Here is a 26,553-nt window from a genome sequence, read left to right as displayed (position 1 = left end):
AGAAACAGTAGATCACATCACAAGCGGATGTACAATACTAGCAAATACAGAATACCCCAGAAGACATGACAATGTAGCAAAAATAATACATCAACAGCTTGCCTTACAACATAAACTTATAAAACAACACATTCCCACATACAAGTATGCACCACAAAATGTACTGGAGAATGATGAATACAAATTATACTGGAACAGAACCATTATAACAGATAAAACAACACCACATAACAAACCTGACATCATACTCACCAATAAAAAGAAGAAATTAACACAACTAATCGAAATATCCATACCCAATACAACAAATATACAGAAGAAAATAGGTGAAACAATTGAAAAATACATCCAACTGGCCGAGGAAGTCAAGGACATGTGGCATCAGGATAAAGTTGACAGTATACCAATTATACTTTCAACTACAGGAGTCATACCACGCAATATCCACCAGTACATCAACGCAATACAGCTACATCTAAACTTATATATACAACTACAGAAATCTGTAATTATTGATACATGTTCAATAACCTGAAAGTTCCTAAATGCAATGTAACATATAGCGTACAGTTAAAAGGAAGTCACGCTTCATCAAATTTCACGTCACTTTCCATTTTTAACCAGAAATAACGTCTGAGAAAAGGATAATAATAATAATAATAATAATAATAATAATAATGACAATCTTATCTACTAATGAACTGGTGGATTGGGTGTTTTAGCATTGTCACTTTTGTAAAGCAAGTTAACTTGACGATCCATCTTTTTTTTAATTTTTTGATGACATCATCATACCATGTGTCTCAGCTTTCAAGTATTCACAGTACAGGTTTTTCAGTTGAGGTATAAGTAAGAGCTGACAAGCAACCCTGGGCCATACTGTTCTTCAATTATGTTTTTACATGTTGAAGACATGAAAAACTCCTTTCCACTCTAATACTTGTAGCAGTACTAATGGTAGCAGTTAGACTAAATCGTTTGAAAGCTTCTGGAAGAATTTGGTCCATTTCAGCCTCAGTCATTCTTTTTATTAAATTTCACAAACTGACAGAATTAAATGTTTATTTGTGCTGGGAAAAAAGTACAGTCTCCAGTTCTACATGCAAGTGCGAGTGACTGAAGGATGCACCATACATTTGTAATAATTAATACATACTGTCTACAGGGAAATACTTAGCATAACTGGTGAACTGATTAGTATCACCTCATTTAAGGAAGCACAGTTTTTCACAATGTAAAAATCTTGTTTCTAGTTGTGTTACAATATTATCCACTACTTCGGAGTACACCTGTTTGTATTTTGACTTTAGTGGATTGACGATGTGTTCATCCATCATTTCAGCTCTTTTCATGTAAGCTTGAGTTTTTGAATTAGTCAAGAATTACATGTATTTTAAAAAAACTGATCATTTTATTTTCATTTCTAAAGTTTTTCATGTGAGCTCTGCATCCTGAGACAGGATTTTTGCAAAACTATGCATCACTTCTTTTTTCTGAAGAATGTTGGAAAGCAGTTCACTCTTTAAAAATATGCTTTGAAAAACATGGAGAATAAAACTGTAGCCAAAGTCTAGGAGGCTATTTTTGAAACCAGGGGCTTCTCTTGTAGTCCCTGCATTTGAGTCTGGACTGTCAATTATTTAATTTAAAATCTCAGTAATCTCCAGATGGTTTTTGAGAATGGTAGATATTATTCTGGCATTATAGTTCCATCTCGATTCACTGCTCAAAGGAATATATTTACCAAGAATACTGTCTAGAATTGCTGTGCATTTGGAATAACAGTGTAAGAAAACAGGAATACCATGAAGTGTATAGAAAAAAATCCTTACTGGTTTTATACTTAACAGGCCTTAGCTTGCAGGCCATTTAATTCTTCAGACAGAAGCACTATCATAGGTTTGGGCCACCAGTTTGTTCTTCATATCATAATTCTGGAGCACACCACACAGCACAGTGAATAATGCAGCAGCAGTTCTACACACAACAAAGAAAGTTTTGCATCACTTTGGTTCCAAGAGTTCTGGAACCTGTACAGAAAATTGGAATAGAGATCAACACAAACATCATTTCTGCCCTTTTTTATTGGTCATGAAAACCACACATTGTTGTACCACCATATAGCGAGACCTTCAGAGGTGGTGGTCCAGATTTCTGTACACACCGGTACCTCAAATAGCCAGTAGCTCATACTCTTGCATTGATGCATGCCTGTATTCATCATGGCATACTACCCACAAGTTCAGCAAGGCACTGTTGGTCCAGATTGTACCACTCCTCAATGGCAATTCAGCATAAATCCCTCAGAGTGGGTCACGTCCTCCATAAACAGCCTTTTTCAATCTATTGCAGAAATGTTTTATAGGGTTCATGTCTGGCAAACCTGCTGGCCACTCAAGTGGAGCGATGTCATTATCCTGAAGGAAGTCATTCATGAGATGTGCATTATGGGGGCGTGAATTGCTGCCCATGAAGATGAATGCTTCGCCAATATGCTGCCAATGTGGTTGCACTATCAGTTGGAGGATGGCGTTCACGTATCGTACAGCCTTTACTGCACCTTCCACATGTCGGCCCCACATAATTCCACCCCAAAACATTAGGGAACGTCCACCTTGTTGCACTCACTGGATATTGTGTTGAAGGCACTCAGCCTGACCGGGTTGCCTCCAAACACATTCGGAAGATTGTCTGGTTGAAAGTGTGTGCGACACTCAATGATGAAGAGAATGTGAAGCCAATCCTTAGCAGTCCATTTGGCATGTTGTTGGACCCATCCCTACCATGCCGAATGGTGTCATGGTTGCAAAGATGGACCTTGACATAGACGTCGGGAGTGAAGTTGTGCATCATGCAGCCTAGTGCACACAGTTTGAGTCGGAACACTACAACCTGTGGCTGCACGAAAAGCATTATTCAACAGAGTGGCATTGCTGTCAGGGTTCCTCTGACCCATAATCCGTAGGTAGAGGTGACCCACTGCAGTAGTAGCCCTTGGCTGGCCTGAGCGAGGCATGTCATTGACAGTTCCTGTCTCTCTGTACCTCCTCCATGTCCGAACAACATCGCTTTGGTTCACTCTGAGACACCTGGACACTTCCCTTCTTCAGAGCCCTTCCAGGCACAAAGTAACAATGTGGACGCAATCGAACCGCGGTATTGACTGTCTAGGCATGGTTGTACTACAGACAACATGAGCCGCGTACCTCCTTCCTGATGGAATGACTGGAACTATCGGACGTCGGACCCCTCCATCTAATACGCGCTGCTCATGCATGGTTGTTTACATCTTTGGGCAGGTTTAGTAACATATCTGAATAGTCAAAGAGACTGTGTCTGTGATACAATATCCACAGTCAATGTCTTTCTTCAGGAGTTCTGGAAACTGTGGTGATGCCAAACTTTTTTTGATGTGTGTAATGAAATAAACCTATTTTGATCATCTTAGAAGAAGTATGCCATGCTAAACCTGTCGACAGATTCTTCAGATCATTGAAACCTTGAGTGGACCATACAGTTTTTCTTGGGCTTAAGAGCAAATATGGCAAGCAGAATTATTTTCCTGTTGTAGGGCTAGCACATAACCACTTGTGTTGCTGATACCATGAAGTATGGAATGCGTGTGTTTTGAACTTATCTTTCTGAAGAAGACATAATGCCATTGTTGGGCATCTTTTCTTCAAAATTTATATCTTTCAGTGCCACAGCTCCTTGAAAATGAAAGCTCCTATGAGGAAATAATGATGTCTTCACTCAAAAGCATTACATCAGTACTTGTACAAGGTTGAGGTTCATCCACGTTCACTGCATGTGGGGAAACTAACATAAGGGAAATCTACAGAGGCAGCACCACAGCAATTGACCTTCCATGGTACAGATATGCATGACAGAATGGCTAAGGCAGCTTGTTCCCCCTCTCTTGCTTCTGGCAGTAATGTAATGGTTACCAAGGCAACTCAGCATTTACAGGTGGCCTCGCTTGTGTCTGGCCTCCTTGCCATATGCTTCGCACCTCCGTCTGCTTTAGGTTAGAGCTAAGCTTTCGCCCTTTCGCTTGCTTTCTAGTGCTGATGATTTAGAAGAAATAACACAAGTTAACATATTCATGCTCACTGAAAAAGCTACATAAAGGTTGATTGTAAAACTAATTAGTGCTAATACTACTGCTATTATTTATACCACAGAAAAGTAAGGATGCCCAGCCTCCCTTGCCTTCTCTAACCAGTCACCACTGATGTGTACATAAAAATGAGTAAATTACACTTAACACTAACATGTCTTTGTCACTGCATTAAGCATTACCTGCTAATAATTCTGCTAGTTATCAATAACTTCTATAGTAACTCAGTTCATCAGCCAGTAAGTATAACTTGTGATACATGGCTACATGTAACTTGAATTATAAAATAGGTGTACTGAAATTATGAAATTTCATTGGTTCAATTACATTGTAAAAACTTTCACTTATTAACATTTCTTAAGCTAGTTTTTCAAGCTGCACAACTTTCGTATCCTTAAGCAGAGAGCTTCAGTGTGTATTTTTCTTCTATTGCAATTATCATGTTCATGTGTTTTTAGTTAAACTCAATGTGCAGCAGTCGTATCCGCCATATTCACTGTGTTAAGGAACTTGCTGATTTCCACACTTTTAAGCTTATGAACTGAAGTGTTTGTCAAATCACAAAAATGTTGTTTTTGCTGATTGCATAAGTTGGATCCATAACCTGTTAGGATGTGGTTTGACAGTACAAGCATAGAGAATAATACAGAACTACTAACAATTGACTTGGAAACATGTGCATAGCAAAATCTGGAGACACTGAAGATATTACATGGTGGTAATTTTTTTTTATCTCAGCAAAACTTTCAATAACTCATTGGGAAAATTACAATTTTATGCATGAGGCATGTAACTAGTCATCTTGTGAAACTGCATAGAGCAAATAGTTCAGGAGCACACTCATGTAAATATATTAAATTTATGCCAAAAATAAATCTGACCTTTTATGAGAATGTCCACATAGTCAATGACTATGTTAAAATTCTAGCACCACTGATTACTAAAGTGCAAAGGACATTTTAGAAAACAGAAAGATTTACATGTTTAGTGAAGCAGATAAAGAGGTAGTAATGACTTATCTCAAGGAGGAACTTGAACCAATTAGCTTTGATCTGAAGCATAGAGAGATACTGTGGCTCAAGTTTAGAAGAACACTTGATGAAGCACTGAATATATACGTACTTAGTAGAACAGTTCATAATGAGATGTTATACAGTTTACAGTTCAGGTTAAACAGTTTCTGTAAAGAAACTTCTAAGGAAATGACTACTGCACAGTAGATGTGAAACAAAGGGTAGTGCTATAGAGAGAGAGAGATGTTGAATAAAATGCATTTGGCTGCCAAAAGGGCATATGCATCCGTCAACCATACAGGAGTCTTATCAAGAGAGCTCTCACACACCCATAGACATTCTGATCATATGTTCATCATATCAGTAGCACCAAAGTTAGTCTTCATTCACTCATGAATGACAGAGGAATCCAAATTGAGGGCAACAAAGCAAAAATAGAAATTTGAACTCCATTTTTAAATGTTCCTTTTCAGAGGAAGATCCAGGAGGAATTCCCCAGTTTAATTCTAGCAGTACTACAAATAAAAGTCATATGGATACTCTTGTCAGTGGCGTTAAGAAACACATGAAATAACTAAAACTGAACAGGGCTTTTTGGGATCTCTGTCAGATTTGGCCATTAGCCTCAAGTTGAATATACTGGAGAATACAAGATCTTGCTGTGGGGAGTGTTTATATTTTTGGCCTTTATGTTCCCATAAGTCAGTTGCCCTGTTCCCAGTTCTTGATCTTCAACTGTTATGGAGACAGGGATGTTTTGTGTCTGAGGACAGTCAGTGACTGCCAGTGGCTCAGTGTGTGCATTTCAAATCAAAATTTATATTTTTCTGCAGGCGAATTTTGCTTCAATAATTTTTTATGGTGCACCTCAAAAATTTCTTATTGTAATGTTGCTGTTGAAACAGCGATATCTAAGCACCATTTCATACAAATTGATTGGTTACATATGCACACATCTGCGGACATAGTGCGAAAGATAAAATAATCTCAGAGACAGTAACTCCAACTGACTATCAATCTGTAGATGAAATGATTATCCACTTACAGTGTAGAAGCAGGGCAAAACAATATATAAAGTCTAAATTCAAAAAGTGGGAATCCAGAACGTGAGTATGCTGTAGCTCAGATGGATATGTAACATTTTGATAGGTGTACCTATGGAAAAGGCAAGAACAGAATACCATACCATGCCCTAACTTGGGTCTTATTGGGAATGTTATTGTAAGGAAGTGCTAGGGACTAGAAGGAAAGAACTACAAGCTAATTCTTGACAATCTATTCACAAAATCCCACTGCTTTCATATCTGAAGCAGAATAAAATTCATATACTGCGAACCATAAGGTCCAACAGATTGCAGGTTGCAGAGAGTAAACTGTCTAACAGTGAAGCTCTAATAAAATCAGGCCAAAGTTCCATCTCTATTGCTGTTTCTAATGACAATATAAAAGTTGTGTGAGGAATGGACAGAAACATTGTCCACATGCGATCTACCTTTGTTCAAGGGACACCAACTTATATTAACAAAAAGATGGGATCTAACAAGCCATGCTTGTGTAAAAATAGAGGAGCCATATGCTGTAGCATACTACAACAAATTTATGGGCAGAGTAGACATGAGTGAGTGGATGGTAGAACATTATCATCACACTACGTAGAGCAAGAAGTTTTATTTGAGATTATTTTATTTTATTTTTATAATGCTGCGCTTGGAAACACATGGACTCTTTTCAAATGAGACACTACAGAAAATATTTATTTTGTAGTATTCAAGGTATCAGTTGGTACAACAGTTATAGAGCTTGGAAGTCTGAAAAGGAATTGTGGCAGACCATCAAGCACCCCTGACCATGCTCACCTGAAGAAAATGCAACACATTTGGTGTTCTGCAAATGTAAGACTGGATGGAGAAACCCATTACCTTGCAAAGAAGAAATGTAGGAATTCCCATAGGTGCAAGGATAAAAACTCCAAAAGAGAAACAAGATGTATTTCCAAAACATGTACAAAACCAACTTGTCCAGACTGTATGGAGTTCTTTCATAAGAAGTAATATGAAGAGTTTCTTGTTGTCTGAATTTTTCCTCTATTTATAACATTTCTTGGTTTAACAGTCAACAAAATTCTTCTGAGTATGTGATCACATTATCAAAGTGTAAAATTCTTCGATATTCTGACCACTGTTGCAAATGGCCTTCCTTAGTGTGTTTTTGCTGTCTGATGAATCATAGAAGTTTTGGTTTATATATACTGGCAAAAGAGGCTCTTCTGCCAATATGTGTGTTTTGCCTTCTCTCATGTTGAACATATAACAGTTAGGTTAGTGAGAGGAAATGGTATGCGTAACTTTAAACTAAATAGGAGTAGCATATTTTGCATTTTTTAGTCTGTGTTAATGTATAGATTAGTTCATGGGGAAGTAGCAAAAGCATAAATGACATTTTTGTAATCCAGGAGAAGGCAGTCATAGGAATCATAAACTTATAGCTTAAAGTAATTACTTTTTGTGTTTTTCGTAGTGTTCATTGTGTACTTTTTGAACTACCTAACCAAACTGTAACAAATCACATACATAAGTATAATATTAGAACCTTTGCTTTCTAGTCTTACCACAAAATAGATTAGCAAAAACTATCTGTTGCCATGTTCATACAGCAGTCAAAGTATATAAGAAACTTCCAAATTTCACACACTGTATGGCTGTAAAATTCTTTAAGGGAAATAATGCCCGCTTTCTTATTAGGAAACTCACTTTACTCATTACAAAAATTAATGTACATGGCCAGTACAAGTTAAAATTTTTAATAATGTATTTATGCAAAATTTCATATTAAGACATACTAATTCCTTATTTTAAGTGAACAGAGAACATCTATTCCATGTTTTTATGCCAGATGACTGATAAAGAATCTGAATGTGAATATTATGTTTAGTCTCTTCAGGGATGAAGTTTTTAAATAATTTCAGTACAGACAGTTATTTTTAACACTACATTTTAGATGTTAGGCTGTCATTACAAATATATTTTTGGTGCAAATGTAACTATTTACTATTCAACAATGAAAATGAGAAATGGCTTTTTTTAAATTTAATGCTAAACTATTTACACTGAACAAAGAAGTTACATTATCTGTCAACAATTTCATATACTAATAGGTGACTGAGTATATAACTGTCCCCAGAGGTTGGAAGAAAGTTCAGCTCACACCAGTCTACAAAAAGGCTATAATAATTTGTGGGATTTTGAGTCTACAGCTCTAACGGTTAGCATTGCTGCCTCTATATCATGGGGGCCCAGGTCCAATTACTGGGCAGGTTGAAGATTTTCTTCACTCAGGGGCTGCTTATTTGTGGTGTCAAAATTATTAGATCCCATCTTCATCAACACACAAGCGTCAGAAGTGACATCAAATAGAAGCATCTTCACCAGGTGGCTGAACGACCCCAGAGGGAGTCTCCTGGCCAGTAATGCCATAGAATCATTTAATTTAATTTGTGGGATTTGGGAAGGAATCACCACATAAGTTCAGTTGTACATAAAGCAGGCTGCAGGTTTCAGTCCATTGATGGGATATTGGGAAAATGTAATAAGCTTCAAAAGGAGAATGCTCACAGAAGTGACTCACCCTGAATATTACTTATGTTTATGGTACCCATACCAAATAGAACCATCATTGGATGTGAACGCATGCAAGGAGGGTGAGCTTGATTCACAGGTTCGATTTACTTGTACAAGAGCACCACAGAAATGTTGAAAAAACTGTACTGGTAAACTCTTGCAGATTGATCCCAGTTATGATTATAAAGAATCCACCTCGATTGAAAATAGAAACCAGATGTGGACCTAGGTTTCAGTGCAGATAATCATGCTTTCTTCAGAACAAACTAAAACTACAAACTGCCTAAAGAGGCATGGTCCAACATTAATATGGAACACCCGAAAGTGCAAAAGACTCACATAAAATGTAAAATGAATGGTATGTGTGTACCATATCAATAGCTGTCGTTAGCTCAAACATCAGAAGCATGCTTCCTCACCCCATCCAATGTTCAGTGGGCCATGTGCTCGCAGGTAAACTGAGGTAGCGCCGGCAGCTATGTTGTGAGAATGTCAGAAAGGAACGCGCACACACAAATTGAGAAATCATCTTCTTCCATGTGATTGGCATAAAATGCATTATGAAAGTGATCCAACAACTGGGTCAAAGACACAGGAAGTTAATGCATGTGTATGTATAATGTCCTAGCTGGAGGACGATTTTATAGAATTATAGAACGTGGATAGGCCGAAACTATATATGTGGAATCGCAAATTCCACGGATGCTCAAAATGCATGCACGCAGTACAGACTGAATACCATCAGCTAGAAGCATGCTAAAATAATCATTAAATTATTCATGATTGCTGATGTGCTGCAATGTTATAAGTTCTCAATATCCCAGTTATCCTGCAAAAGCCTACTGAACGAGTTTTGAGTACCAGTTTTAAGAGAGGCCTCTAGGAATATACTACAGCCTCCTACCTATCACTCTTGTAGGGACCACAGAGCAAGATTAGTCTAATTAAGTTGCACACAGAGGCAGTTAAGCAGTCATTCTTCCTACACTCCATACATAAATGAAGCAGGAAGGCACTCAGATATGTCGTATAATGGAATGGACACTCTGCCCTGCATTTCACAGTCATTTTTTAAGTACGGCTGTAGATGTTGATGAAGATGTTGCACATGTTGTGTCACAGAATGTCTTAAGAAAATGTTTACTAAAAATATATGGTTTTAAGTAATCTATAAACCTGCCTACTGGACCATCATAGAACCATCTGAGCACTCCACTTAGCTCCAAACCAGAGAACCACATTCACTTCTGAGTATGATTACGTAAATTATGAGCTGCTGTGATTCACTGTTAGCTGCACCCTGTGCATTCAATTGCCATTGGCCTTATTCGCATCTAGGATAAATGACTCCCATATCCCCACCTCACTACCAACCTCATACTTACACAAAAAATGCACACTGATCTTTCTTCTAGCCATAACAGCTGTAGCTGTTTCCCAGAGGAGCTCCATTAGCTACCTAACATTGGAGTTGCCATTGGCCAGCAAAACATCATAAGTGCTTGCCAAAAATTTTCTTAATGATCAGCCACAGATCCAGCAGTCAAGGCATCATGTGATGGGTCAGATGTCCTTTTAACTATGAGCATCACCTCATAACAATTGCCAAGCTGTTCTTGGACAGCCATGTTGCAAAGCCCTCATGTCTATCTTCCACTCAAAGATAGTCAGACCCACCACTGTGCACCACATGTGCCCAAATGTTATCTGCAGTTAGAACCCTGTCAACTGCTGCCAGTGTTGCTTCTAGCTGTATCCTAACAGTGGCCACTTCCCTTCCAACCATACATGACAAACATAATATTTATTTATGGAAGACAATGTAGAACTATATAGTAACATAAAAATAGGTGTTAATGTGAACAACTGAAGGATAAGTGACAATTAAAAGGAGTCTACTACAACAAGAAATCATATTATATAAATGTGATGCTTCAGACAGAGCAAAACCACACTATTACAACTATGAACTACAGAGCATGAAACAAAGAAAATAAAGATGGTGATAACACTAATCTTTTCACAAGAATAAAAATGCAAGTTACTATTTAACCACAGACACAGGGCATTTATATATTTTATGTGCACCAACAATAACTTGCTCTCATGCCGCTTCAGTCAAATATACATGAACCAGTAGTGTCCAGTTTGACACTAATTTATTGCTTACAGTAGACAAGCAGCAATGGGATGCAGCGTGCACATGCACTTGTATACTCATCAACACATGCCAAGTAATCGAACAGTTCAGCCTACTTGAAGTCCAAGTATCACCACAGTATTGAAAAAACTATCAGTTAGACAATCCCTTAGGGACCGTATAAAGATCAAGCACAAAATAGTCCATAAAAAAATAGATAGATATTTACTATCTGAGACCTACATGTGGAGCACATAAAATGATCTACCAAGTATTGCTTATGCTTGGTCCTGGTCATGGTCATGGCTTTATTCAGTGCTGTGGATCATGGCACTGTCACAAGTATCCTCTTGGTAATGCCACTATTGTGGCAGATTCAACTTTTTTACCAGTTATAAACCAAATCAATATCTGCCCTGTGAAGAGTCTGTGTGTCTGCTGATGGGCCATGTTCAAACAGTAAGTCCCCAGCTTCTCTTTTGTTGGACAGTAATACTGCCACTTCAATTTCATTGAAGTTAAGGGTTTACACAGCTCAGTGCATATAGATTTGACTGTTTAAGCTGTATTTTGTTGTTGAAGTTCTTTGTAGTCACAAACTTTCCATCTGTTGTCAAAGATGCAAACAAAAAATGTCATTAGAAATGGAGCACAAGCGTAGACTAAACAAGATTGGAGACAGAAATCAATTCTGGCATTTTCAGAGGAACCATTCAAATGTTGACACAAGTAATTTAAGGAAAACATGGAACTTGGATGATAAGATGGAAATTTGAACACAAGTTCCATAAAATGTGATTCCAGTGCCTGAACTTTGGATTCCACATCATCTTTAACCTCCAAACAGCTTCCTCAGTCAAAAAATTAAATGCTTCTCTGCAGAGATAGATAGTGTACTTCTCCAACATAGTGAAGAAAATCATATGAGAACATCTCCAGTGTTAGATAATTGACACCATTACTGATAATGTACACCTAGAAAAGTGTATTGCTTTAGCAGCAAATGATTGACGTATGAGCTGCTGGGAAGATAAAACTTCCAGATTGTAAGAATCATTCTTTTCAGGCTAAATTTATTGAATGTCTTTTTATCATGTCTATTTTAAGCAGCAGTTCATCCACAGTTCAAAATATGTTTTCAATGCTGTGTTTAATTCACTGATCAGTCAGAACATTATGACCACCTACCTAATAACCAGTACATCCACCTTTGACATGGATAACAGTGGTGATGAATCATCATATGGAAGCAATGAGACTTTAGTAGGTCACTAGAGAGAGTTGGCACCACATCTGCACACGGAAGTCATCTAATTCCTGTAAGTTCTGGGGAGGGGGCCTATGAGCTCTAGCGCAATGTTCAGTCACACACCAGATGTGTTCGATTGGGTTTAGATGTGTCAAACTGGGGGGGGGGGGGGGGGGGCAGCACATCAATTTGAACTTTCCATTGTGTTCCTTGAACCACTCCATTACATTCCTGGCCTTGTGACCTGGTGCATTATCTTGTTGAAAAATTCCACTGCCATCCGGAAACATGATTGTCATGAAGGTGTGTACATGGTCTGCAACCAGTTTATGATACTCCTTGGTCATCATGGTGCCTTGCATGAGCTCCACTGGACCTATGGGTGCCCATGTGATTGTCTCCCAGTGCATAATGGAACTGCCACAAGCTTGTCTGTCCTGCATTGCAGGTGTGAAGGAGCTGTTCCCCTAGAAGACGATGGATTTGCACCCTCCCACTGGCATAATGAAGAAGGTATTGGTATTCATCAGACCATGCAGTGCTCTACCATGTGCCAATGTCCGCTGCTGGTAGTCATGTGCCCATTTCAGTCATAGTTGCTGATGTCATGGTGTTAACATTGGCTCATGTGTCATCGACTGTGGAGGCCCATATTTATGAGTGGTTGGTGCATTGTGTGTTCAGACATAATTCCACTCTGTCCAGCATTAAAGTCTGATATTAGTTCCACCACAATTTGACACGTGTCCTGTTTTACCATTCTGCCCAGCCTACAATGTCTGATATCCATAATGAGGGGTGGCCGCCCAACCTCACATCATCTGGACATGGTTTCATCTTCCTTTCACCATGTGTTGAAGGCACTCACCATGGCACTCACTGAACATGCAACAGGTCATGCAGTTTCTAAAATGCCCATGCCAAGCCTCCAGGCCATCACAATCTGCCCTCAGTCAAACTCAGATAGATGGCGCACCTTCCCCATTCTACACACAGACAGCACGCTGACTGATACTGCGTGCACCATGTATCTATCTGACCAGCAGTCTTTTCTTGCCAGTTGGCACTGTTATCACCTGGATGGCTTTATATCAATAATAAGTCAGTGGTCATAATGTTCTGGCTAATTAGTGTATATTTAACAAGGAAAAACATTTTTAATGTCTTACAGATTAGATTCATCTTATACTCTCTTTTCAATGTAGCAAGCTGCCCTGTTGTAAATTATGGATCGGTGCCAGCATCAGGAGCAGTGGACACTGTTTCATTGTGCACACAGCCTGCAGTGCACATGCTGTATACGAGTCCACCATTGAACCCGTGAGTTACTTAATACAGCATTTAATATTTTAGATGGTTTTCATTTACTAAGAAAGTATTATCGAATGTGTAATGTCAGAAGTTAGATTAAACAAATGCTAATAATTCTCAGAATTGCACCACTGTTACTCAGTTTCCAGAAAATGCCAAAATGATAAAATATGGAGCAAATAAATCATGAAAGTTTCATCACTATAAATTTACATTATAGGAACAAATCAATTTTGTGAAGCCATCTCAAGTTAGAAAGGGAGCCTTTACACATTTTAGTAACTGATCAAATAGATGTTGGTTCTGTTTCTTGGAGTAATACCTCCTACTGCTGAAGAGCACTGCTCAACCAGTTATGAAGTGACTGTTTCTCATAGATATTAGGTTGGTTACAGGTCTGGTGAACAGTAAGATTACAGTCCACCTTGCAAGCAATAACACTTGTTGGTTGTCATTGCCATATTTTACAAAACACATTTGCAACTAATAATAGTTATGCCCTACATCAGCACATATTTTTATGCATCTATACATACAAGAATGGTCTACAATGAAACTATACCAATATCTGATCTCATCCTGTCTTACTTTACCTCTATTTACTCATGATCCTAGTAAAAGTTCTGTCTAACCCTCACAAAACTCCGTTTACATAAATACATAATCAGAGTTATTAGTCATGCTGTAAGGTTGGTGCAGTGAATAGAGTTTTGAGTTAGCATGCAGGAGGTCGAGGGTTCAATCCTGGGTTGGGGCGTATTTTCTTATTTGCTAATTTCATTCTGAAATTTCATACTGTAATATACACCATTTCTTAGGTCACATGTATCCTAAATTTACAACATTTTGTAATGCTGAACATAAAAAATACGTGGTTAGACAAATAAGAAACAGACAATTGAAACAAATGACCTGCCATCGGACAGAATAACTACAAAAACATCAGTTTTGAGATGCTAAAGATGATATCGCAGTAAAATAACACAACATCTACTTGTCATTTATACTACATGTACTATGAGCACTCAAATGTCACACAGTAGCAATAATGTACATATTAATGAGGGCAAGACCTTCACAACAGAATACATTGTCCTCAGAACAACAGATGTCCAAAGCAACCTCCGTGCACGTCCAAACATTGCACAACCATGCATTGTGAGACATGCAGCTGCCTTGCTACACTACGTGTACTTTGCTGAGGTTCTTGGTGTATGGCCTCCAAAATAGCTTCCTCAGTAGCTGGATTACGGCGAGTCCATGGACAACCTCTGTCATGTGATGGTGGAAGGAGAGAATCCGACTCCCAAAGGTGCAACTCCAGATGACATAACACATTTTTACATGGATGGCTTCAATGAGGGTATCTAGCAGCATATTCACAAGTGGCATCACCAGCCCGGTTAGCAGATGCACCAAGGACCAGAAGCATATCCACATATTCATCATTTGTGTATGCCATACATCTGCCACACTGGTTTAGAGGTTCACAATGACAGAATTCGATACGTGTACACATGTACACTGGAGTCTGTCATGGGTGCATTACTCCACTCAAAACTAGTCCTTGTCTGGTGGACAGCACATACAGTATAAACACACCGTCAGTCCTGCACACTGTGCCATATAATGTGCATTATCCCTGTTACAGATATAGCTCTGCATGATTCATCCCGACACCGCTAATTGTGAAACGTTCAGTTTCATATTACACTGTTTCCCTAATGGTAAGACTTGATGTTTCCACAATCCCATTGATAGAATAATAATAATAATAATAATAATAATAATAATAATAATGCATTGAGATATGTACTAAACAGCATGTCATTACCATACTTAATGTTGAAAGGCATAATTAGCAGGACCCTGGTGATAACACATACAAATAGTAACCAAGTTTGGACATTATTCGCAAACTACATTGCTAGTCCTACTGGTAATGTAAGGCCCTAATGAAATGTAATGGACCTGAATGAGACAAGAATAATAGTTGGTACCAATCTATTAGATCAGTGGAGGAGGGTACAAAGAAAACTGGTCTCGCATCTAGTAGATGAAGTGGTGCCAATAAATTCACACCCACGACATGGAAAGGGTTTCTTTCAAAGCTGACCAATCTTCCATTTCTATGTTTATAGAATGTAAGTGCAAATGTTTGCTAGAGGACTCGGTGCAGTCACTGTTGATAGTTAAGATGCCAGATACCTTACCACCTGGACTGCATTTACCAAATAAAAAATGCATGCTTCAACCCAGGATCAAACCCTCGACCTCCTGTATACTTACCCAAAACTCTATCCACTTCACCAACTGTACAGCACAACTAGTGTGTGCTGACAGAGGAAGTTACTATTCATATGGTTACAGTGTTGCCAGACTGCCACTATTTAATGTCTTTTTTCTGCCAGATGTACTCACCAGACCAAATTTTGTGAGAGACTTTTTTTATCGGTGGCATGTGAGGAGTCGCACTGCGAAGCCCAAGTGTGCGAATTTCACTTCACCCTGTATATAATCTTGTCCAGATTGAATGAACCAAATGTTCTAGCCAGAGGAAAGGAGTATCAATATTTCTTGTATATATTCAATGAGTTGTTAATGTTTGTACTACATTTATATTTTATCATGGATATAAACCTTTTATATTAGTTTTATGCTGAAGCTATATCCATCCACTCTAATCTACCTGCAAAAATGTCAATGTAAATTAATTTTCCAAAATGTCAATGTGAATTAATTTTATTTCTTTAGTCTTTCACATTTTTTACTGTGGTATTATGAATAATTTTCTGTTCTGCAATGTGGAAAGTATCTGTGCATAAATACTTGAGGGAAACTGTCTGATAAATATTGATAAATATTAATGTCATGAATAATTTAGGCACATTATAAAAATTTCAGTCAATGTATAGGATAAATAATATCAGTGAACTTACACTCAGAGCTTATGTCTGGTGATTTGTTGTATGAAGTATTCTTTGCATTAATAAATGTAGAGTTTTGGGATCTTTTTTGAATTAAAAGCCTTTAATGAGGCATTTTTGATTCCTTATTTAAGTGTTTAGAATTTTACTATACAGTGTCAGATTTGGAGAATAGAGCAGTTTTAAAAAATTAAAAGAACTGAAATCACTAAGGTGTTATAAGCTACTTATTAAAATCTCCATGGACAACTACATTTTTAAAAGTTGATTTATATCCATGCAAAAATCTGTATTTCATTTTTGAAAATAACACACTTCAACTATAAGCTAATATTTTTAGTTGGTAAATTACAGATAAGAAAGGAAATTTAAAGACCATTAAAATTCATATTTACTATAATTCAGATATATTACTTTTTCACAGAATTTGCCTTAAAATGAAAGTTTCAAATAATACCGTTGGCTAAATGGCTCATACCTACACTTCATACTAATTAGGTTACTTTTGTTATCTTTAGAACTTAACTATAAAGCATAATTTTCAATTCTGTGTCAAGTCAGAACATAGCACCTGTCTTCTAACATGGACATTAGAAGCCTGTATTTGGTCAACTTCAATTGTGAGAAGACCCTTTTTGACTGATATTTGTGACTGTAAGTGACAGGTACATTCTTAGAGCAACCTCAATATTAGGAAACACACTTAGATTTTTTTTGCATTGAGGAGTTTACACAGTCACCTATTCTAAGCACTTACTCTTTACTTCCCCTCATCATCTTCCTGAAACTAAAGCCTTGAAATGAATCAATTCATTTCTTTGTTGATTATCTAAGTCATTGTTGTGTGTCTAAAACTAGTTTGGACTTAATTGCAGTTTTCTCATCAAATTTTAAAATATGCAACATGTGAATTGGCTAGTTTTTGTACTTTGAGCCACTGTCACAATGTAGATTTTAATTGATCAATCACAGGAAGGAAACTCTTAGTTTATACTTTTTCTGTTGGGATCAGCTTAATTTCTTTTGCTTCAGCAAAGTCGAGAGGTTACAAATGTATGATCATTCTGTTCTTATGTAGTGTTACAGTTTTAGTCTTAGGCCAATCAGCTGTCAGGGTTTTTACCTCATATTCTTCAAAGTTGTATCTTTTTGTTATTTTGAATTTTGTTAGAAATGTCATTACTGGTGAACTGTGTAAATGTCTAGTCTAGACTCCTGCAGAATTTTGTGAGTTTGGTGTACTTGTCACAAGATATCAAACCAAGATACTGTGTAGAACCACATTCCCTCATTTGACATTTTGTTGTGCAAACCTAGAGAAAATACATATGATTTTCCTGACTCTGCTTTGCACTCTGAAATTTGAAAAGCTGCATTCTTTCTAGTGTTGCAGGAGGGCTTTTGTAGCATCACCTAAGCCTGACAAATGCATTGTTCTTATCCTCCTCTGTGCAAGAATAGGTTTGAAAATTTCCACATTTTTTCAGGTAGTCAGTTTGAACTATATATCTGTTGTTTAATGCTGCAAAACCTCAAGTTCTTCAAAACATCAAAAAAGCTCACAGTGCTCAGATAGTTCCTGGCTACTGTGAGCACTGCAAGATTTAGTGAATGACCAGTTCTAAATTATTTCCTGTGAATACCAACACTTGAAGGCCATTGAACTTTCTGCTCATTGGAGAATTGTTACCATAAGACTGACATAGACATAAATGTCTATTTCTGTGTCTATAAAAAACTGCTGTATGCCCATTGAATATACCGACACTAGAATGTGCCACAGTAACAATTACCTGAGTGACAAGAACCACGACTGAAAGGTTCTATGCTACAGAAGAACTCTTGCCCAGCTCTGTAATGATACTATCCTATATAACCCAGGGTTACACTGCAAAATACTGCAATAGGGCTACTGACAAATTTTTGGGTCATTCCAATTGTTGGCAGACAAAAAATTTTTTAGTAAAAATAGTTATATTTTTAATTCATTTGTTTATTTGACTTTTGAATTTCTCACTTAAATCTTCATTGTAGTTGCACTGATTTGCTATTAAAACCTGAGTCACTCTTTTTTAAATCTCTTAACACTTTTGCCAATGGGAATACCATGCATTTGACCATGCATCACTGGAAATTTGAAGTAAGGGAGTGAAGGGGTTTGAGATGTGAATGCTGACTTCATTCATATCAGTTGTTTACTGAAAAATTCAGTCATATTGGTCCAAATAAAATAATTACATCTACATCTTTTATGATTGTAAGAGGACTCTCACTACAGTATTTTTGAAACAAAGAGGCCACTGAGCTCTTAATGCTACCCTTTTATAACTAAAGCTCAAAGAATTTTGGCAGTACATAGGAAACTTGTGTATACTTGCTGTGTGGAGTGGCCGCACGGTTTGACGTGCCCTGTCACGGATTACACGGCCGCTCCTGCCAGAGGTTCAAGTCCTCCCTTGGGCATGGGTGTGTGTGTGTGTTTTGTTCTAGCATCTACATCAATCTACATCTACATCTACATGGATACTCTGCAAATCACATTTAACTTCCTGGCAGAGGGTTCATCGAACCACCTTCACAATTCTCTATTATTGCAATCTTGTACAGCGCGTGGAAAGAATGAACACCTGTATCTTTCCATACGAGCTCTGATTTCCCTTATTTTATCTTGGTGATCATTCCACCCTATGTATGTTGGTGTCAACAAAATATTTTCGCATTCAGAGGAGAAAGTTAGTGATTGGAATTTCGTGAGAAGATTCTGTCGCAATGAAAAATGACTTTCTTTTAATGATGTCCAGCCCAAATCCTGTACCATTTCTGTGACACTCTCTCCCATATTTCATGATAATACAAAATGTACTGCCTTTCTTTGATCTTTTTCGATGTACTCTGTCAGTCCCATCTGGTAAGGATTCCACACCATGCAGCAGTATTCTAAAAGAGGATGGACAAGTGTACTGTAGGCAGTCTCCTTAGTAGGTCTGTTACATTTTCTAAGTGTCCTGCCAATAAAACGCAGTCTTTGGTTAACCTTCCCCACAACATTTTCTGTGTGTTCCTTCCAATTTAAAATGTTCATTATTGTAATACCTTGGTATTTAGTTGAATTTACGGCTTTTAGATTAGACTGATTTATCGTGTAACCGAAGTTTAATGAGTTAGCATAAGTTAGCTTAAGTAGTGTGTAAGTCTAGGGAGCGATGACCTCAGCAGTTTGGTCCCTTAGGAATTCACACAAATTTGAATTTTTTTGTGCATACTTAGTGCCATTACTGTGTACGTATAAGTTCCAGTGCCTGATTCTATCAACACTTGATTGACTGTTCTAGACATTTTTCTTTAGCTACACTGTTAATTTACTATGTTTTCTTGATTATAACATAATAATAAGCACAACGTTCCTTAAGAACATCTTTTCTGTATCTAGGAGTATTACATTTCTGTGAATATAAAGCCAGAGTAACCATTGTGTTTTAGAAATAGTGAGGCATACATCTGTCTTCCCTTTTATGTTTAATGGACCTGTTATTCTGAACCTCATGTACACACATAGTAACTGACTCCCACATTTATCATCAACAAATGTCTTCATCATTTTGCCTAAGAGGAAACATATTATTTCCACCATATTCTCATAATTTGTTACATTGTTTCTACCCTATTTGACAACTGCTTTTTTATTAGTGATTCTAACTAACTTATTATGTTTCCCCATCTACTTTTGCATCAACTGGCTGCTTTCACTACATGGTGTCAGACTCCTCAGCAGTTTTAATACATAACACTTTAAAAGTGCCATTGGAGAAATTAGGGCTTTATTTGTGAGTGGAACAGGAAAGGACATGACTATTATTGGTACAGGGTCCTCTGTTATGCACTCTATGGTAGCTTATGGAGGGTGTATGTAGAGGTAGATGTAGAACTAGAATTATTTATATGACACCTCTGCTACCTTTATTTGTCTTTTGCTGCCAAGTTCCTCACTGTGCATTAAATAGCTGATTTCTTTGTGTAGCTTATTTTTTTTCTCTGCAGTCATAAGCCTACTTCATTACATTGCATCATACATCATCATTTACACAACTGTCTCAAACTCTGGGAAAGAAAAAAATAACAACCCAAAATCTAAAATAAAAAGGAAGAGATAACCAATGCAAAATCTGGAATAATTTACAGCTCAGTTCTCTTTTAGTCTGTACTGTTTCTATTATCTACATATTTTCTTAAAACTGTTTATTTACCACCCTGTATTTTGTAGTGTAATCTGACTAATTATTAGTCATTGCAGGACTGTAGTTAATAAATCAATCACTAACTGCTGTCTAAGCTTCTGAGTATCATGTGCTTTCAGCCTGAATACAGTGACATCTGGTGGAACACATGTGGCGAGTACAGCAGGAATGCCATACTATGCGTCTGCACCATCAGTTGGTGTGCCATCATTCATTTCAAGTGGCCAAGCTACTTTCCACACTCCAACTCCACCAGGCACACCTCCTCAAAATCAGGTAAAAATTTTTTTTGTATATTGCTTTTATGCTTCTTGCATTTGTTTAATATTATAGTTTCATGTATAAAAATTATGCCCTGCTAAATTATAACCAACAAAAACAAAAAAAAACAAAAAAAAAAGCCAAGACACCTTCTTATTTATTCAATCATCAGCTATTTACATAAATGTTACTGGTATGTACATTTTCACTACCTTTACTTGTATAGACATTCATTTAGACACTGTTTAAAATACATAAGACATTAAGACTCACAAAGCAACTGGAAAACTGTAAATCTTAAGTTTTATTATTTTTATCCCAAGCCAATTCTTACCTGTCACACACCATTTGACATCGCTCATATAGCACTATATCTGTATGTAAAAAAGAAAGATCAGGATTTAACAATCTATCATTTTTGTCAAAAATTGAGTAGAAACTCAGATAGGAAAAAGATAGGGAAGGAAAATGGCGGTATTATTTTCAAAGAAACCATCTTAGCATTTGCCAAAGCAGGGTTAGGAAAATCACAGAAATGCTAAATCTGGATGGCATGACAGAAAGTTTTATCTTGCTGCTCACTAATCGAAGTAAGTGCCTTAATCACTGCACTGCCTCCCTTTTTGCTTTTTGTGTATCATAAAAGTTATAATCTTACCAGTTTTTTATTCCACATTAAATATGCATTCCTGTTATTTAACTGCCTGGGTGAATTGGTTCACAGGTTGTAGAAAGAGAAGGTAGGACCATGAAACTTCCTGGCAGATTAAAACTGTGTGCCAGACTGGGGCTTGAACCAAATACCTAAGACTCATATGAGCAAGTGCGATACCAACTGTCCCATCCAAGCATGACCCCAAATCCTTCCACACACTTTAACTTCAACCACTAACTCATCTCCTACCTTCCAGACTTCACAGGAGTACTCCTGCAAAACTTGCACTGTTGGAAGAACACATGTTGCACAGATATAGCATAACCACAGCCTGTGGGACTGTTTCCAGAAAGAAATTTTCACTCTGCATCAGAGTATGTACTGATACAAAACTTTCTGGCAAATTAAATCTGCATGTCAGACCAGACTCGGACCCGAGATCTTTGCCTTTCATAGGGAAATAATTCTACTGATTGAGCCACCCAAGCATAACTCACAACTGACCCTCACAGCTTTACTTCTTTCAGGACTACTAGTCTTGAAAGTTTTGCAGGAGAACCACAAAGGAGTATAGACAATATAGTGGATTAGGTACTAGTGGAAGTAAAGCAGTGAGATGTAGCATGAGTCATGTTTGAGTAGTTCACTTAGTAGGGCATTTGCCTGCAAAATGCAAAGGTCCTGGTTTTGAGTGCTGGTCTGGCACACATTTTTAATCTGCAGTCTGCCAGGAAGTTTCATATCAGTCTGCAGTCCACTGCAGAGTAAAAATTTCATTCTGGAAATGGTGTACCATCTGCATAAGAAAATTTGTAACAAAGAATTACGGTGTTTCTACCAATCTTTTGATAGACAGCAATGTTACATAGATTAAATTAGATTCAATTTTCATTCCATAGACCCAAAAATGAGATGATTCTCATGGGTGTGGAACAAGTCAGAAAGAATAACATAAAAAATGTAAAACATTTGAATATAATACTCACTATCCTGATCAGTTGTCAGGACATTGTCAAAATAGGTGAATACATCACAGTAAACTGGAATTGTAGATATTTACAGTATTAATACACTGTCAGAATGAAACACAGTCATGCACTTTCAATAAATTTATAATACACAAAATAACTAATCTTGAATGTTGGAACCAGCTGCTGTAAAAACTGAAATCTAACAGACATTTTTACTTAAGCTGGGCTAACAGTCTCTGTTAAGATATTCATCTATAGAGTAGAAGGACTTGCCTATCAAAAGGTCTTTCAAGCCCTGTTTAAATAGTACTTTATTTGAAACCAAGTTTTTAATAGTTGCTGGCAATTTATTGAATATGTGTGTTCCTGAAAATTGGACCACTTTTTGGATCAAGGTAAGTGATTTTAGTTCTTTACATAGCTTGTTCTTATTCCTAGTACTGACAGTATGTATTCAGCTATTGGCTGGAAATAGAGAGATAATACTTGTGACAAATTTCATTAAGGAATAAATATACTGGGAAGCAGTGGTTAGAATACAAAGTTTCTTGAACACATTTCTACATGATGTTCTTGAATTTACACCACAAATGAGTCTTATTGCATGCTTTTGCACACTAATAACTTTTGCTCTGTTTGATGAGTTACCCATGACTATGATCCCATATGACATAACAGAATGACACTAAGCAGAATATGCAAGTTTTTCATATGTTCTACATCTGATATCATTCTCACTGCAAATACAGACTTGTTTAGGGGCTTCAGAAATACTATGGTATGCCCTTCCCAACTGAATTTATTATCAGTTTGTAATCCCAGAAATTTAACACTGTTAACCTCTTCAAGCTGCATGTCTTCATTTGTCATACACATGCTGGAAGGGAATATCTTACAGGTTCTGAACTGGATTAGTGGTTCTTTTCAAAATTTAATGACAGTGAATTAGCTTTAAAACATTTATGAATGTCAGTGAACATTTGATTAGCAGCCATTTCTAAATTTGTACTTGACTTGCTTCTTATTGTGATGTTTGTATTATCTGCAAACAAAACAAACTTAGCATCTGGTGATGTAACAGTAGAGAGGTCATTAATGTACACACAGAAAAAAACCTATGGACCTTAGTGCATAGATATTTCACAATGACACCCTTTGTTTGTTAGTTAGATAAGACTCAAACCATTTCACAGCACAGCCTGTGATTCCATAATATTCTGATTTACTTAAAAGAGTGCAATGATTCACATAGTCAAAGGCTTTTGACAGGTCACAGAAAATGCCAGTAGCCTCTAATTTGTTACCTAATGAATTAAATACATTCTCACTGTGCATGTAAATAGCTTCCTCTCTATCAGAACCCTTAAGAAACCCAAACTGTGACTTGGACAATACATTATTTGCTGTTAATTGCTTAAAGAGACACATGACCACAACCTTTTCAAATATTTTTGAAAAAGCTGGCAAAATTGAAACTGATTGATAGTTTGATGGTCTCTCTTTATCCTCCTTCTTGAAAAGAGACTTAACTTCAACATATTTTAGCCAGTCTGGAAATGTTCTGCTGATAAGAGATTGATTACACAAATAACTTAAGACAGAAATCAACTCACATGAGCATTCTTTGATTAACTTTGTTGACATGTTATCATAACCACTAGAATACTTAAGTTTTAAGGATTTTAAGGTAGGTGCTACTTCTTTGGGAGACATGAGTGTCATTTCCATTTTACTGAAGTTATTTGTAAAGATTTGTCCCAGATACTCCATTACACCATTTACTGAACCTGATAACCCCAACTTTCAGTAACAGAAACAAAGTACTTGTTCAGGAGGTTTGCAACACTACAAGCACTTGTTACCAATGTCTCATTTATTTTTAGAGCTATCTGTTCCTCTTCCTTTTTGGCCCCACCTGTCTCTGTCTTCACTATACCCCATATAGTTTTTATTTTGTTGCCTGATGTAATTATCTTTTTCTCGTAATAAAGCTGCTTAGATTTCTGGATTGCTTGCTTCAATATTTTGCAGAATTCTTTGTAATGCTAACATCAGAGCTGTTCCTAGATAGCAGATACAGTCTCCTTTTTGTCACACATGATATCTTTTTCCGTGTGTAATCCATGGTTTATTTTTAGACTTCTGTTTGATTTGAGACACCTTTTGGGGGAAACAATTTTCAAAAGAGGAAGTACCTTTATTAATGGATTATTTATATTTTACATTTGAGTCATAAGTATTGTAAACCTCTATCCAGTTCATGTCATTGAGCAATCTCTTAAAATTCTCAATTTTTGACTGATTTATTACCCTCCTGTAATCATATATAATAGATTTTTTACCCTGACAAGTTTCAATATTTAACACAAGATTTAGCATGTCATGATCAGATAGCCCATTTACTATTGGTTTCGTGATATGACTTTTTTTCTTAGATTTGTCTACAAAGATATTATAAATTATCAATAACAATCTCAGAGCATTTACGTACCCTATTTGCAAAGTTTACAGTAGGAATCAAATTGAATAACAGTGTTATTGATTGCAATAATTGTTCACTGATAGAGCTTTTCTGTAAATCCACATTAAAATCACCAGCAGCCACTATTTCCTTGTTTCTTACTGTGAGATCGGACAACAGAACTGCCAGGTTTTTTTATGAAGAGGTTAAACATTCCAGAAGATGCTCTGTATATACTTACTATTATAAAGGACTTATTATGGAATACTACTTCTGTTGCACAAGCTTCTGAATGCTGCTTTGAGCAAAATCTATTAATATCAATATTTTTGAAATCAAAACAGTTTCTGACAAATGTGGCAACTCCATATTTTCTCTATAGAATTAAGAAGCTAAGCCTGTAACATAATGTTGAGAGAGGAAGATTATTCAACTGGCTTGCTCAACTCTAATTCTTCAGCACAAATGATTAACTCATTAAGCTTACCTGTTAGTCTTCAATGTACTCAAAGATTCATGTTGTATGTATAAACAGTGACACTCAGTAAAACTTCAGTGACAATACTTTGTAGGCGATGGGCTTTTCAGTGTTTGCTTACTGATATAATATAAAGAAAATGATCTTATCATCTAATGTTGTAAGTATTCAAGGATATCATGGAAATTATCCTAATCGTGATGTAATGTTTAGGACTCAGGTATTCCTCTTTTCAAGTTTTCTTAGCATGAAAATAATCATACAAAAAAGATAATGAAGTAAAGTATATAGTAAATATCTGTGTCATTGTAATTTTTTGAGATGAGTTTTTTCCCAAACATTTCTTTGAACTTTAAAAACATGAGATTAATGTCATTAGTATTCTATGGGAAACTGGAAAGCTAATATAAAAGTATGAATAAATCTTATAATTATCAGATTAGTCTTATGTGTATTTTGATAACACTATGCTGATTGATGGATAAACTTTAGACACAATGTACAACAGTGGCTATAAGTATAGCTTGTTGAGCTGTCTTGATAATCATAAATCTCATTTTGAGAAATCTCACTTCATATAGCCAATTTCTTGAGTAAAGGCCCACTGAGAGAAGGCATTGACCAGAAGACAGATGTACAGGTTCTTTTCTTTTCTTTAAAAAAAGTGCCCCATATTCTTACAGGTACTAGAAAAAAAGTCACATAAACTTATGTATGAAAAAATATACTTGTTGAAATATGAACCATTTTACTTGTTCAGAATGATCAGTAATCAGTAATGTAGTCTGTCTTCCTGTTGCTATATCACCCATTTACTATTTCTTGTGTTTGTCTCTGTAATTAGTCCTCTGATTCTGATACTGTTGTGATGCATCTCACTTACAACTACCTCCTACATCAATTGTTCCATACATTCTCCAATGGCATTTTATTGTCATCAGAACAAGATTAGTGATTTCATGGAGTGTGAACAAGGTAAAACGATAAAATGGAAATTTTTCTACACAAGACATGGCAGACATGTTATTCTAATACAGTTTAGCCAATGGTGTTAACCAACAGCCTGTGTCATGTTAGATTTACACATACATCTGCACTCTGCAGACAACTGTGAA

The 26,553-nt window shown here is 36.7% G+C and overlaps 1 protein-coding gene across 7 annotated transcripts in view; it reads left to right on the top strand.

Annotated features, from left to right (window-relative positions):
* LOC126470165 (cAMP-regulated phosphoprotein 21) overlaps positions 1 to 26,553 on the top strand; it is a 1,039,480-nt gene that overhangs the window by 973,191 nt on the left and 39,736 nt on the right. For all 7 annotated transcript variants that reach the window (XM_050097798.1, XM_050097794.1, XM_050097797.1 and 4 more), the window contains 2 exons: positions 13,345 to 13,459; positions 20,732 to 20,888. In XM_050097798.1, coding sequence (XP_049953755.1) covers positions 13,345 to 13,459; positions 20,732 to 20,888 — 272 coding nt within the window. The remainder of the gene's footprint in view (positions 1 to 13,344; positions 13,460 to 20,731; positions 20,889 to 26,553) is intronic.

The sequence above is a fragment of the Schistocerca serialis genome, chromosome 3, assembly GCF_023864345.2.
Source record: "Schistocerca serialis cubense isolate TAMUIC-IGC-003099 chromosome 3, iqSchSeri2.2, whole genome shotgun sequence".
Lineage (NCBI taxonomy): Eukaryota > Metazoa > Arthropoda > Insecta > Orthoptera > Acrididae > Schistocerca > Schistocerca serialis.
Note: the sequence above shows the minus strand (reverse complement) of the source record. Positions and strands in the feature narration are given on the sequence as shown.